This window comes from Neolamprologus multifasciatus, chromosome 2 (assembly GCF_963576455.1).
Source record: "Neolamprologus multifasciatus chromosome 2, fNeoMul1.2, whole genome shotgun sequence".
NCBI classification, from domain to species: domain Eukaryota; kingdom Metazoa; phylum Chordata; class Actinopteri; order Cichliformes; family Cichlidae; genus Neolamprologus; species Neolamprologus multifasciatus.
Genome location: NC_140440.1, coordinates 36,034,150 through 36,049,786, shown reverse-complemented (window position 1 = coordinate 36,049,786; position 15,637 = coordinate 36,034,150). Strand labels below are relative to the sequence as shown.

Below are 15,637 nucleotides of genomic sequence, written 5' to 3'. Positions count from 1 at the left end.
TTATATTAACCTTTTTTTCTAGGCACAGTAAGCCAGGTAAACTTCAGCTGCATAAATATGAGATATGAAATAAATAACCGTAAATGAAATGAAATGAAAATGAAATAATGTAACCGAGATATCAAAGAATCAGTTTGTAAACAGCGCGTAAAATTAGAAAGTCTTCACTGACTTGTGTAAACTGCATGTATGACTGACCTGTCTCTGAAATCCACTAGATGGCGCTGCAGCTCCAGGATAATGTCCTCGGGAAAGGATTTTTTTCCCAACTAATATCATTTTTTTTTATTATTGTTGTTGTTTTTTATTTTTGATATCAGGAAGTAGAGCTCTCACAGGAAAAGGAGCTAGCAAGATAATTTCATACATTAAAAAAAGTTTGATCACTTTTAGGAGTATAAATAGTTACAATTAAAATACAAATATACGGATCAGTTTTCATTTTACAAAACCCGATTAATTTGTGACCTGGAGGCCCATTTAACTGGTTTTACATTCAGCTTGAACTCAAATTAGACCTGGAGACTGGAAACAACAGGCGAACACACTAAAAGAGAAATAACAGGATGAGCTGCAGAAGATTTGGCTTTGACAGAAGCAGAAACTGAAGTAAATCCATTTCCCGCACATTAAGCGAAGCTGCTGAAGCTGGTCTTTCTGGCTCAAACGCACTGACGTCGGCTCTGAGCTTCTGCGCGTCGGTGGATCTGATGAAGCTTTGTTGGGTGTTCCTCTTTAATGCTGCGGCATCTCTGTGGTTGTCTGCGGGCCTGTGGAGGAGGGCGGGCCGTAAACGCTGGGCAGATCTGTGGACTGTAAACTAACTGATGCGACGTGAGCCGAGCGTGGATGATTTGAGCACGCAGCTCACATAACGGCATTCGCATTTATTGAGTTATGGTAGTACGCGAAGTGGAAGTTGAGCAGAAGCCGAGTCTGCTGTCGGAAAAGTGACCTCGGATAAACCCTCGGAGGCTTGGCCGACTTTGGACATTTTCTGCAGAGGTTTTTTTGCGCAGCGCGGAAACTCCAGCACAGCGTGAAGGGGATGATCTCCTAACCGACCGATAAAACACGCCACTAAGTAAATTAACGCAGGGCCCCTTTGTAGCGGTGCAAGATGATGTCACTGATAGATCTGGACGATGATCAGAGATGGGTGCCCACTCATGTGAATGTCACCGTCCTCCGCGCAAAGGGACTGCGAACCAAGGGCAAGCATGGCAGCCGCTACCTCTACACCATCATCCAGGTGGGGAAGGAGAAGTACACCACCGGCCTCGTGGAGAAGGCGGAGGTGCCCGTGTGGAACGAGGAGTGCTGCTTCGAGCTGCTTCCCGGGATCCTCGAGGACGGCGGCCGGAGCGCCTACCCCCCGGGGAGCGGGGACCTGGTCCTCACGGTCATGCACCGAGTGCTCATCGGACTGGATGTGTTTCTCGGTCAAACCATTATACCTCTCGATAAGATATTTCATGATGGAGTGTGTCCACGAGATGAGTAGGTTGGCTTTTTATTAGTGCAACTCGCACGCCAAACGTGTTGTTGTTTTCAGTTTAGTGCCACAAAGAAGTGACGTGTCTTTTTCTTTCTTTGTCAGACTATGACACGATTATGTTAAATATGGTTCCAGGAGAATGATGTGCAACTTTCAGGTCTTCATTAAAAGCATCATGAAAGATCTTGGGAATAGTTTCCATCTCACGCAGTAGTGATTATCAGTCATGTGCAACATCACAGCCCAAACGCAGCAGCTCCTTCCACGGGAGACTTGAGCAGTGGAATCAAATGTGCTGTTTTTGCAGGATGACGAAGAGGTTAGAAAGCTGCCAAGCCTTTAAAACTCGTTAAACGCTGGCTCTTTGGCCCCCTGTCCGATACAGAGATACTCCAGCAGCAGTTCCCACAATGCACCGCAGAAATATGAGATGAGATGCAGTTTTCACTGAGATCCGTTGTAGCCAGAAGACCTCCATCTTTATCCCACATCATTAAGAAGGAAACATTTTCTCCAACTTGTAGGAGAAGAAAACCTGTAAACAGGTTCCCATTAAAGAAACCCATCAATGCTCATATTCAGGATAAGATAAGAACCAGTTGAAGTAAAAGGCCAAAATATTATAATATAATATAATATAATATATATAAACAAGACTACAGTTGCTCTAAATGAAGTGTTTCGCACTAAGCGCATTTGTTATAATCAAACCACTGTCTTGGCTGGCCAAGCTGGAGAATCTCTGCAGGACTTCTGCATCTAATTATTGGCTGTCAAGTTGTCACAAAAGCTCCAGTATTATTTTATTATGATGCTTTTTGCAGATTATTAATGGCCTGTAAATGGCCTGTATTTGTATAGCGCTTTACCCCAAAGCGCTTTACACATTCAGTCATCCACCCATTCACACACACATTCACACACTGGTGATGCAGCTACATTGTAGCCACAGCCACCCTGGGGCGCACTGACAGAGGCGAGGCTGCCGGACACTGGCGCCACCGGGCCCTCTGACCACCACCAGTAGGCAACGGGTGAAGTGTCTCGCCCAAGGACACAACGACAGACTGTCGGAGCCAGGGCTCGAACCGGCAGCCTTCCGATTACAAGACGAACTCCCAACTCTTGAGCCACAATCGCCACGAGATGATTAACTCTGGCTTCCTTTTTTAAAACAAAAGCTGTTTATCTTTACTTTTTGGTTTTCAGTAATACAGTTGAAGAAAAGACACCAACAAAATGTTACAGCTGCATGCACGCATGCGTTTTCTAAAAAAAGACATCCTATTTGATGCTTTGAAATGATTTCATGTGTCTGAAAGTTATTTAACAGAAACAGTATTCCTCGCATGTTTATAGAAGCATCATTCTTACACGTCTACCTTTTAAAATACTCAATTTTTTCTAGCTTTTTCTCCCCACTTAGGCTAGATTCTTCTCCCAATCCAAAGGGCTCTGGTTTCACTTTAAATTAAACCATGTGAGCAGAAGAAGGTTCTTATCGTTAGCTGTTACCCACCTTCATCTTTATATTCCATCATCCGAGAGCTCGGCTGTGGCACAGGTGGCATAACTGGATGCATGACATTGGTGTGATACTCTTCCACTATTAACACTGAAGAGCAGAACGGAGTAAAACTACAGCACATCTGGCTTTAATTGTGGCTTCTCCGCCCTCTCTCTCTACGCTCTGTGAAGCTCCTGCTGGATTCCTGCTGTTAGTTTTGGCTCTGTAACATCTTCTCTGGTCAAGTCACAAGACTTTAGGAGGCATGAACAGAGGAAGGATTTTATTAGTTGACCTCTCGTGTTGTCCATGTCTTTCTGTCCGTACGTGCATACCAGCTGTAGGTGGGTCGATCTGGAGGAATTTGAGTCGTGATCTGCTGTCTGAGGCTTACAAACAGTTTTTCCAAGCCAGTTTGACACAATCCTGAACCAGTATTTTCAGGTTATGTAATATTTCGAAGGGCTTGCTAAAAGGAAATGGTTGTTTTTGTTTTGTGTTGTTGTTGGTAAAGTTGTGATTTCACCTTTAACCAGATATCGTACCAGTGTCCTGCTCACGTGCTGTATTTCTGCTTCTTTTACTGCAGATGGTTCAAGCTCAACTCGAAGGCAGGAAGAAAGGAGAAGGAACGTGGTCAGCTCCAGATAACTGTCCAGTTCACCCGCAACAACATGACAGCCAGCATGTTCGACCTCACCATGAAGGACAAACCTCGCTCTGCGTTCGGAAAGCTCAAGGATCGTGTCACGGGGAGGAAGAGGGGGGACGTGGAGTCTTCATCGGCCATTGTGCCGGGCCGTTACGCCGCCCTTTCGGGATCCCTGGGGCAGCCATTTGGAGAACAGAGCGTAGGGGTGGTGGAATCGCGTGAGGTGGAGGTAGCAGAGGAGAAGAGGAGCAAGATGAAGGATTTCTTCAAAGGCAAGCTGCGGAAGTCGTCGGACACCAGGTCGTGTTCGTCTCTGGCTTCAGAGAGCAGTTTGTCTTCCATGGCCAGTGATAACCTCGGCCCTCCACCCAGTCTGGATCTGCTGTCAGACCCTCCCAGTTCCCCCATCTACACTAGCAAAGTGAGGGTCGACTCTCACTATGGGGAGACAGATTTAGCAAAAAAAGGTAATAGTTCAAGTGCATAACACACTTTTTTTCTGTTTTATAGCTGATCAGCAGCCATGCTACACAATCCCACCTACTCATCACAAACAATTTTATTTTTATTGAATAAAAGTCAGATGAAAAAATCACATTTATATGAAATATGCAGCATATTTATCAAACATGGATTTTCTTTAGATTTGTGTGCAGCGGCTGTACTGATCATGACATCAGGATCTGACGGGTCTCCACAAAAATAGTTTTGTTTTTTGTTTTTTTGTTTTGTGTCCCGTTTGGATCTTTAGCATCAGAATTGTTGTCTTAAGGCCAAGAAAGATGCCAAGCGGATTTATTTTACCAAGTGGATCATCATGGCCTTATTGGTCCATTTCATTGACCTTTATTATAATTATGAATTTATTTTACAAACGGGACAGACATGACTGGGGGATAGGACAGGGAGAAAGAATGAAAGAAAGAGAGGGAGAGAAAGAAAACCAGAGGGGAGAAGAGACGGTGAGAAAGGGGGGAAGAAAGAAAGAAAAACAAACAAAACACCTGGATCACCTGTATGGAGAAAAAAAACAGAAGAGAAAGCAAACAAAAAAAGAGCAACATAATAAAAACAGCACCATCACAATAAACCAGCTAGCAGTAGATAACAGTAGATACTAAATATTAAACGCTATTGTGCAGCACGCAAGATAGACAGTGCACAATGTGCTTTGAGGCAGCAGCCAAGAAAGGTGTAGTTTGTGTCTGTGAACACCCGTGTGCACACCTGTGTGGATCAGCATGCTTGTATTCCAAATAGTTTTGTTTTGAATGACCTTCATATCTCATCATACATCGTAGTAATCTTTATCTCTCCTCATGAACGCGGCTGTTTTTTTGACAAAAAAGCACAAAAAGGGAGCAGACAGTTATCTCTGTGGCATCGCTACCTGAATAATGGTGCAAACACAAAACTTAAGATATTTGTTGACTGGCTTCAAAGGCAACTCCAACTATGTATGGACTAGAAGTGGGAATCCCCATACATCCCACGATACGATATTATCACAATACTTAACGCATGATACGATATTATTGCAATTTTTTAAAATATTTTGCGATATTCAGATTCTGTACATAAAGGTAAACTTTATCAATATTCATTTTCTCTAATATCAAAGTCTCACACTCAGTCTTTCTCTCATTTCAGTTTGATTGTTGACAAACTGAACGGTTTGTATTACAGTCTAGTCCAACTTAACTGAATCAACCATCTGGTACAATTATAGCTATTCTGAACTATGCAGTTTATGAAAACTATGCAGCCCCTTCAGCAACTGAAGAATTTGAAAGTAAATGAAAACAAAATATAATTTTACATTAAATAAAAAAGTTTTAAACTTAATTAAAATAAAACATGTCTTAAATTAAAATAAGTAAACTGTCATGTTTATTGCTGCCAAAAACAAGTTAAACACATTTGGACAGTGAAGGAATGTCAGGATTCTTGCTCAGAAAAAGGATCAACATGCTCTGAAGTCAGAGCACAAAAACCTTTTTTGTAACAAAATATCGATTTCTGCTGTCCCTGTATCCATACATTATTAGCAAACAAAATATCACAATACTACAAAGTATCCATTTTTTCCCCACCCCTAGTATGGACCATCGTCTAGATATGAGTGATGCCCAATATCAGCATATGATTAAATACAAATAAGTATTTGATACATTTTTTGTATTTTTCAGTCTGGATTGTGAAAAACAATCTAGCTGTCATTAAAATGCAACCTTAAAATTAATTGAAAACCTGACTGAATTTTAAATATAACAATTATTTTTAATAAGTGGAAATAGTGCAAATAGTGACCCCCTTAAGTCCAACACCAGCTGATGTCACTAAGTGCTGCGTTTCCTCCCTTGAAAGGCTCTGCTGGGCCTTTACTGGAGCTGCTGGTTTGTGGCTCTATCTGCATTCAGCTCTGCATTTGTTTATCAAACTGTATTCAAGAAATATTCGATTTCTTTGCCTTGAGAAACTCTTGTTCTCCTGCTCTTCTATCAGCAGTCACACCATCAATAAACAATAGTGACACATCCCAGTGGCCTGCTTCAGATCATGAGTCCTCTCCATATTTCTGTCCTTGGGTTTTCTTTTCACTCTCTCTGATAGGTTTACTTAAGTTTTTCAAACAAATGATCATTTCCTTCGCATTCATCAATATCTCAATCGAGTTCATGATGAGAGTTCCAGTTAAAATTATACCAAATACACGTTCAACACTTGGAATTAACTCTGGATTTCTTATCTGCTCAATTTATGATAAAATAACGAGAACAGGCCTCAATCGGTCATGTAACTGCTTGTCAATCAACTGTCCAATTACTTTTAGGCCTCAGCTGTATCAGGTAATAAGAAGGCATTTACCTTTCTGCTTAAACGTTCAGAAATATGTGATCTTTGCTGCCCCTAGTGGCAAAAACTCAAACATCACCGCTTTAAACCAAAAAAGAAAGAAAAAAGAACCAAGGATCATCCTCAAACTACAGATTCAGATACACAGCTTTGTTTGTCTCCAAATAAAAACAAAGATGTATGAAAGAAGTCCTTATTTAGTTTTATTAACCTGTTTTTCCCATCTTTTCCACAGTGCTCACCAGCCAGCACACCACAAAAGTTCTCACTCACAAGCGCGCCTTCAGCGATGAAGCTAGCAAGATCACAACGGCCTTCCCTCGAGCCAATCCTGCAGTCGAGTCACTCAAGGGACAGACCATGACTCAGTCCCAGTCATCCTTGTGTATAAATGGAAGCCATGTCTATGACTCTGAGCCATCGACCCCAAAGAGCTCTGGAGCGCTCTCGTCCAAACTGGTCCTGCTGGAAAAATGCTCGCCGCTCTCTCGCTCGCTGCAGAATCTCACCAAAAGAAGTGAGGACAAAGCTTCCTTTGCAGAGGGCCGACGCTGGTCCTTTGACAAACTGAAGAAAGAGGAAAAAGAGGAAGAAAAGGATGCTCAGGCATCGTCTACTTCTATTCAAGAAGCTCAGACAGGGGGTTGCCCTGTGCAGGCAGCCGTGCCGACGGTCTCCTCGGCTGCTGAATCAGCTGACAAAGGAAAGAAGCTGAGAAAGACGTTCTTTTCTGGAGGGAGGAGTGACTCTCTCCCATCTAAGTCAGAACTCAGCCATGCTGGATCAGAGGGGAGGCTCAGAGGCTGGTTTGGTTCGAGTGAATCCCAGAACAAACCAAGGTGAGTTGGGCTCATTTACGACCTCGCGTCTGCGCTTCAGACGATGATCAGGCACAACAGAGGCCTGTGTTCAGTTGGGTGTTCAGCGTTCACTCTTCTGCCTGCTCATTTGAAAATGGAATTGATTTAAATCATAATTTTTTCCATCTTTTCATGCTGTCATCACCTCATGCTATGTTTTCCACAAACAGCTCTCCTGCATTGCCCGTTTTTCTCCCCAGAGTGTTTCTTTGAAGAATATCATCCCATGTTGATACGAGCTCACCCAGCAGAGTAGCTGCAGTGCAGTTGGTGCTTGAATGGCTCAGTGCGAGAGTTACTTTTCGTTGCTTGATTATTTTGCAGATGTGCTTTGCTTCTTTGTTTTATTTTACGTTATCTTTCCATAAGTCTGTCATGAACCTTGTGAAGTTTAAAGACTGACGTTAAGCAGGAATATCCCTCTGAGGGATATCAGCTTGTATTCTGGTTTTTCTGTTTTTGTACGAACAATGTTCCCCATCTGGTTACCGGGCACATCATTAACTAAGAGGACTATTGTGCCCTATTTCCTTCACAGGCTGGAAGTTTCTCCTAAGGTAGAGCGCAGCTCAGATGTACCCCCTCCCCTCCCTCCTCGTTCCCCTGTTCCTCCTCAGTGCTCCTCCCCCTCCGCCTCTCTCTCCGGTCATGTCTCACCCGATGACTGCAGTCACATCAATGTCTTCACCCCTTCTTCCTCTCCCTCCTCAACCCCCATCTCCCCTTCCAATCCTTTCCTCCCACGTATGCAGCGCAATCCCTTTTTTGAGGAGCTCATAGCAGGAGAGTTGCAGAAGTCTCCTCCTTTTGAACCTTGCTCCTCTGCTGGCTCCTCCCCCTTTCATTACACCACTCTACCTGCCCAGCCCCACACACCCACTGCTCCTCGTGAACTTAGCGCCACAAATATAGCTTCCATAAAGCGGGAGCGCCCAAGGGCAGTAGCTAGGCAGATATCACTTCCTGCATTATCGCCCAAAGTGGCCTCACCAACTTCTCCCAATCACTCCGCCCCTTGCTCCAGGTCAGAGAGTACAGGAGAATGGGATGACTCGTTTGATGCCTTTGCCTCTAGCAGGCTCAATTCCCCAAACGTTTGTCCTCCCCAAAAAAAGCTGACGACCTGCCCGTCATCTCGTAAACGTAGTTATCCCCTGGCCACTAACAGTAACTATGCACAAGAACTGCGAACATGTAACGAGGAGCCTCCACCTTTGCCTCCGAGGAGACTTTTAAGAACATCAGTGAATGAGATTTATTCTGATGGCTGGCTGCACAGAGGTCAGGAGCTAGCTGTGCATAAAGAAGCCTACCTCCTCTCTCAGACCGGTGTGGCCTCACTACAGCGTGGACGGGAAGGAGAATGTAAAAGAAACAGCATATCTCCTGACCCGAACACAAGCAGCGAGACCAGCGAGTCCCTCGGCCTGAACTCCCAGTCGCACACAAACGTTACTCCTCCGGGGCTAACGCCAGAAGACAAGCTCAAAAAGTTCAAATATGAACCTCTGGAAGACGACACTGATTGCTGGGGAGGGATGTTGTTCGAGCAAGACTTGTACGGACGTGTGTGTAGAAGAAATTATGGACAATGCAAAGTAAACAGTCGTTTATCGCTGAACGCCGAGGAAACTGCTGGAATTAAGATCACGTCTAAGAGCTCAGGGCCTAAAATGCTTCTTGAGAGCGAGATATCCGTTGCAGACCTTTTGAAAATGTCGCCCACTACTCTCTCACATGCAGATGCCAAGGCGCTGGGTATTTCTCCAGGAGAAGACATACTGGAAACGAACCTAGCTGAAACTCCATGCACCAACAATAACATCTCTTTCTCGCTCACTTTAGGAGATCTGAACATGAATGTGAATAATACAGACTTTGGTTTTATTGATTCTGATGGGTCTTCGCACTCGGAGGTTGGCGATAAAAGTGGGACTTTACAGCAACCGCCTGAAAGTTCACAGGTGGCCGTGCACCATTCGGAAACCAAAGCTGAGGAAATATTTACTTTGAAGGACACTTACATCCCCGAGATGAATTCTTCATTTGAGATATCTTCCAATAAGCTGTGCAAAGTAGCTCCAGTCAGCCAAGACAATTGCCGTGATTATCGAAATGAACTGAACAACGTAGCGCCGCTCGGTCACTGCAGCCGAGAAACGACTGCTTTGATGTCTCAACATCAGACCTGTGTTTCAGCTGCTGAATGCAGAGACGGAAGAAGAGATGACTATGATGATTTTAACCAGACACAGAAGGACTTTGATGAAAACTGCAATATTCAAGCCAAGCTGGGTAAACCGAACCAGCCGGAGTCATTTTCAGGGGTAGTTAGTGCACGTTTTAGACCAAAGGGAGTGTCCCGACAGAGCAGCAGCGACAGCCCGAACAGCCAAAGCAAAAGTGGGGACAGAGAGTTTGAACAGTTTTTATGTCTCGTGCAAAACATTTCAGAAATCAGTGAAGGACCGTCATCGTATCAGCCCTCTAAATCTATTCTTTCTTCCTCGTTTGATTTCGATAAACAGGCAGGTTTGCTTGAATGTAGCAACAATAATGAGCAAACGTGTCACAGAGACTCAAACACAACATCGGCTCCATCTTTAAAAGGAAAAACAGCAGCGTGTCTTAAAGAAAGCAGCGTTACAGGAAAACCTTCTGAGATCAGTTTTGAAGACCTCCACGCTAAAGTAGCGCCAAACTCCAGAAACCCTTGTGAGGCAAAGATTGGGCAATCTTTGCACGAACCCCCTTTTTCTCCCTCCATCTTGTCTGCACTCTCCCTGTCAGCTGATGCACCTGTCTGCTGTCCGTCCGTACATCCCTCAAGCACGGGGCCGAGTGCCGGAGCCAGCACCACGCTGGCCGTGGCCCCCTACACCTCCTCCTACTCCACCACCTTCACCACTGACCAGCCCCTCGCTGCACGGCACTCACTTTTGCCTGAGGAGACACAGACAGCTAGCAGCCTGCCCCGTCAGGAGAGCAGGTGAGAATCCTCACACTAGGACATCACCTGTGTAGCTATTTACAAGCTGTACTCAATTAGCAGACCTGACAATAGCCATGATTTGCACATATATAACTGGGATGTTTTTAACTCTTTGGTTGCTCTGATAGTTTTGTTTCCTGCTGGTCCGGCTGGCTTGTCGTTGAATGCACTTGCATATATAAGTTCTGCCTTCTCATCCAAAGCGATTGGATGATTACTGCTGTGTTGCTCTTGGCTTTGCTGCACATTTATGTTGTTCATCTCATGTTTCAGTTTGTTGTTGCCTATTGTGTTTATTTATTTCTTTATTCTCTTTTTGCTTTTTCACACTTTGCTGAGCCTAAATTTAGCTCGTTTTTCTGCTACAGAGTAACATATGTAAACAGCACCAACAAAGTGTGGCTTAATGTGGTAAAATCGGCATTTTTCTAACCTTATTCACAAAAGTATTTTTGTACTTTTGTCATGTACAAAAGTAAGGCAGGCAGCCAGAAGCGTCATTGATGTTGAGCATTAAACATTTATGAGACTCAGAAATCAAAAATGTGTTTGTGTCCCAGCTGTTTTGGGGGGTGGGGTTCAAATTTTCAGCTGGACTCAATAGAGCTCAAAGAAATGACACTGAAACTGGATCTGGACAGCTGCAGCTTTTCATGCTGTGCTCCAACCTTTATTTTAAATGTTCACATGCTGCATATCTTTCCTTCAAAGAGTGAGGTCTCACATGTGTTAAACCTCTGTAGGAAATGGCAAGCTATCATTTCACTTGGAAAACCATTGAGAAGCAGTTATGCTGAACCGGTGTGGAAATGCTAGTGCTCACCCCTTTGTTTTTCAGGCCTCACCCAGTGAAGCCAATAACCTCTAGCCAATCAGAGAAGAAGGAGGGTCGTTCAGTTCTGGAGAAGCTCAAGTCGACCATTAACCCTGGACGCAGCACTCATCAAGTGACAGCTGAACCTGAGAAGAGTCAGGTACTGCTAACAATACTTTGTAATCTTACTTTGTCCAGTGATGATTATTAATTAAATAAATTCTCTGTCATATTGGGATGAGGAACTCTAGAGCAGCGGTCTCCAACCTTTTTTCCGCCACGGACCGATTAATGTCCAACAATATTTTCACGGACCGGCCTTTAAGGTGTCGCGGATAAATACAACAAAATAAAACTAGTACCGGTACTGAAAAAAAGAAGATTTATTCATAACACACGGGAAAAGACCCAGGAAAACCGAGTAAACGATAAAAACAATAAAAAAAAAAAAATGCTAAAAATTGATAAAACCCCTAAAAACCATAAATTTCACACCCAAGCCTCAACTCTTGCGGCCCGGTACCAAACAACTCCCGGACCGGTCCGTGGCCCCGGGGTTGGGGACCGCTGCTCTAGACTGTTTGAATAACACATCAGGGCAGCACAGGAACAGTGCACCAGCTGCTCCCTAACACCCCCCTGTTAAACTGAACTTCAACACTAGGAGAGAAATACTGATCCCATTACGCTTCTAGGTGTGGCATAATTCTTTGACCTAGATAAGCATTTCACTTGAAGACAAATGTGGAATTAATTTCACATCTGAAACTACTTACACGAGCATATTATTTGTTTCTGCAGGAGAGCTTTTCTCTTTTACATTTCTGCATCCTGTAAATATGAAATGTTTCAAACTGCAGAGGATTTAAAATCACAGTTGTACTCAAGCATTTCTCGCATCGGTGAAACTTAACTAGCAAATCAGCAATATTATTCTTTCTTTTTTAATATAACATTGGATAATGTCGCCCCATGTGTGGTCAGTTGTTGGTCAGAACTCATAACAGTTACATTAGTTTCTAATTCACCATTTCAATTTTCAAAACCCTGCACGAGTCTGACTTTGTGCAAACAGTGGAAGAATTAAGTCATTAACCTGCCAAAGTAAATCACAGAAAGCCATTAGGTTTGTGACTGTTAACGCTTCCATGAGCATTTATTGGCACCAGCAGTGCACATGGTGCTAATAACTGCACTGCAGGACTGTTGTGATGACCTCACTGTTTCCTGTGACTCATGTCGTTTTTTTAACCACCTGCAAATGAAAATGTCCTCATTTTAACTTTTTAACACAGTCAATCATCAATCGTTTCAATCACATTTGGCACAGGAAGAATAGTTCGACTTTCTTTCTGAGATGCTTAGAGAGCGCTGCCTGGAAATGTTTAGGTTAACGTAAACACTAGAGCTGCCACAAACAATTATTTTCATAGTCGACTAGTCACCGATTATTTTTGTGATTAGTCGACTAATCAGATCATCATCCATTGGACATAAAACGTACAGCTTATTGCAGCAGCAGCATCTGCTCTTATATAACTATCATTAGCTTACAGCTTTAAGTGTGTAAGGTCTGTGCTAACTAAAAATAAAGACAAGATGATATTTTATTAAATTGTAATGAAATTTGCAGATTGTTTCGGTGAAGTTTAATAAACTCCTTGCTATATAAAATATAACAGGACACCGGAGTACATTCTCGAGCATCTCACACTTCTGATAATCAGCTGTCTGCTTGACGTTTATTCAGCTGTGTAAAAACTATAACTTTAATCTCAGCCAAACCGATTTACTCAGGAACAAATAAAATACTAAAAAAAGCCAAACAATAACATTTTAAGTTATCCAAGTGACTTATATATCATGTTTAACCTGAGTAGTGAAAGACGGCGGTGGGTTTGAAAACGATTAGCCGGGAGTCCGGTGTTCTCACGGCTCTAGTTAGCCTAGCCCCCGGCTAGCTATCGAGCTAGTGGCTAACAGACGTCTCCGAAAACGTCGGAGTGCTTTTGAAAATATGTGGTGTCTTGGTAAACTGAGCAGATATTTGAAGTTTACACAGCTATATTCTCGCCTGAAAACATGTTAAACGTTTATTTTGTGACCCAGAAAGAATAATAAGATTAATATTAAAACTAACTAGCTGCCGCCATTGTTGGAAACTGAGCTGGGCTGCGCTATGAATTCTGGGACACAGCTTCTTCTTCTTCGGGGTTTAACGGCAGCTGGCATCCTTGTACATGCAGTGCTGCCATCTTCTGTTTCAGTCCGTTATTACACTCTTAAATCCTACTACTTATTCCTGCGTCTTTTGGGATCTTACAAAGCTTCAAACGACGCGTCGACTATTAAATCAGTCGTCGACGATTTTGATAGTCGACGTAATCGTGGCAGCCCTAGTAAACACAGTGAATCGAGTTCAGACTCTGACTTTCACTCTTTATGCTAAGCTAAGGTAAACACATTGCTGTCACGCCCAGAAAGAATGTGAATTAATATAGTTATTTCCTCTAAATATGATTGTTTCCAGGTATTTTTCACATATGAAACCTTACTTTCTTTGACCTGTCTTGCAGGAGGTGATGGTGGACAGGTCAGCCCAGTACCAGCACCTGACTAACATGGAGCTGATCTCCTTGCTGCTGCAGCAGGAGATGGACATGCAGAAGCAGCAAGCAGCCTCGGAGCAGCAGGAGGCGCAGCTGGAGAAATGTGAGGCCGAGCTGAAGAAGGTCAAGTCACAGGTTCGAGACCTGGAGGACTACATTGATAATCTGTTACTGCGGATCATGGAGCAGACGCCAACGCTGCTCCAAGTGCGTGCTAGGCACAAGTGAGGACAGTGCTAGTGTGTGATTGGTGTGTTTCAGGCCTCCAGGATGTTGCATTATTGAAAGTTGTTATTTATGGATGAGAGTACGTAACTGTTCTGGAGGCAGAGCTCCACCAAATCCGATCTCACAAACATCCAGGTCTTCTCACTGCTAATACTGCCCTGTTGATGTAGACACGATATTACCCAACATGCATGCTGGTTACTATCCCAATTTGGTACAAACAGAAAGCAGACAAAGCAGAAAAAAAGCTTTTATCAAAGCAGAAGCAAAAAATTATTTTACTCATGCTTATGCATTAATGTAGTCAGCTGTTGTCAATTTAATCTTAAAGTCACTGCTTTCACATGTGCTTAAAAAAAATATGATACAGAAAAAAAAATCTGGAAATGTTTTTGATGTGCTCTGGTCAAATATGATGTTAGCTTAAGTAACACTTTAAAAAATGTAGGATTTACAGCCAATTAAATTTTGACACAAGGCTGTTTTATCAGTCCCGTGAAAAAAGGCATCCACAGAGGTGAACTTGAGCTAACACCATATTTTTTAGATTGTATTTAAGAATAAAGGTTGTAGCAACACATAAACTGCTGCTTTGCAAAGTGGATTATATTAAAAAATGACTGTTTCTGCATTAACATTGCTGTATGATGACCAAAAGAACAACATTTATGTTTGTGTCAGAAAAGACTGAAGAGGATAAAGACTTACAGTTTGCATTTGCAATAAAATACTTCAGCGCTCTCCCCCTCTCCTGGAATTTTACAGGCTAAAATAGTCAGAATGTTTTAATATATTTTTAAGCTTTTGTTGTCTGTTTATGTTGAAATTATAACATTTTACTTTAGGGATAACAGAGTAAACATTCAGTAAGTAAGAGTATTATAAGTTATTTCTATCAAATAAAGTTTGTCATAATAACATCATACCTAATGCCACTCTAGTGTGACTGTAGCTACTTGCAATGCTTTACATGACCGCAGTACTGTAATATAATAAAATAAAGTGCACATGAGCCGAACCTTCCGCACTACTTATGTTGTTTTTGCTACTGATCAAACTGCAGTAGGCCTGCAGAGAGACAAATCAATGCCGTCCTGCAAACTGTGCTGTATGTGGTAAGTCATGCAGCAGTGCTCTTTTTCTCCGCTAGAGGGCACTCCTGACTTTACAGCTTTGGTGGAAACCTGCTGGTTCAGCAGGGACCTCTGCTCTGCAACGTTTGAATTTGCAACTTCATTAGAAAACTGCATCCATGACTCCACAGACCAGGCAAACACATCCCTTTGCAGGAGTGACGACGTAACTGTCCTTCTGGAGGTGTTGGTTTCAGGTTGTGACATGCTGGATTAGAGTGAAATAAGGAAGCAAAGACTTCATCAGGTTTGGCACAGTTTCCGTTTAGAAGGAACAGTCTGTACACACAGAGAGGGGCTCACAAAATTTAGCAGATAAAATGTAATTGCAGTCAGAGAAGGGGTATCCTTATCTTTCCCTTATGTAATAGTAGAAGATAGCATTTAAAATATTATTTTAGGGGGGGGCTATCTGATGCATATTAACAGTATTCATAATTAAGTAACCCCTAATCCTAAACATTATAGGGGGAAAATGACTGCTTTGA

General features: G+C 42.8%; 1 protein-coding gene and 1 long non-coding RNA gene across 3 annotated transcripts in view; one reads left to right on the top strand and one right to left on the bottom strand.

Moving 5' to 3' along the window:
- Positions 1 to 15,637, bottom strand: part of LOC146524987 (uncharacterized) — a 358,835-nt gene that overhangs the window by 100,083 nt on the left and 243,115 nt on the right. The window lies entirely within an intron of this gene.
- Positions 612 to 15,222, top strand: rab11fip5b (RAB11 family interacting protein 5b (class I)). 2 transcript variants are annotated; one of them, XM_085130684.1, is made up of 6 exons: positions 612 to 1,500; positions 3,595 to 4,124; positions 6,749 to 7,352; positions 7,912 to 10,362; positions 11,204 to 11,339; positions 13,756 to 15,212. In XM_085130684.1, exons 1-6 carry the CDS (start codon positions 1,121 to 1,123, stop codon positions 14,014 to 14,016), a joined length of 4,362 nt encoding a protein of 1,453 aa, XP_084986810.1. In that variant the 5' UTR covers positions 612 to 1,120; the 3' UTR covers positions 14,017 to 15,212. The 2 variants fall into 2 exon arrangements, with proteins under 2 accessions (XP_084986810.1, XP_084986821.1); XM_085130695.1 differs by lacking the exon at positions 612 to 1,500 and adding an exon at positions 3,300 to 3,349 and having other exon boundaries at positions 13,756 to 15,222.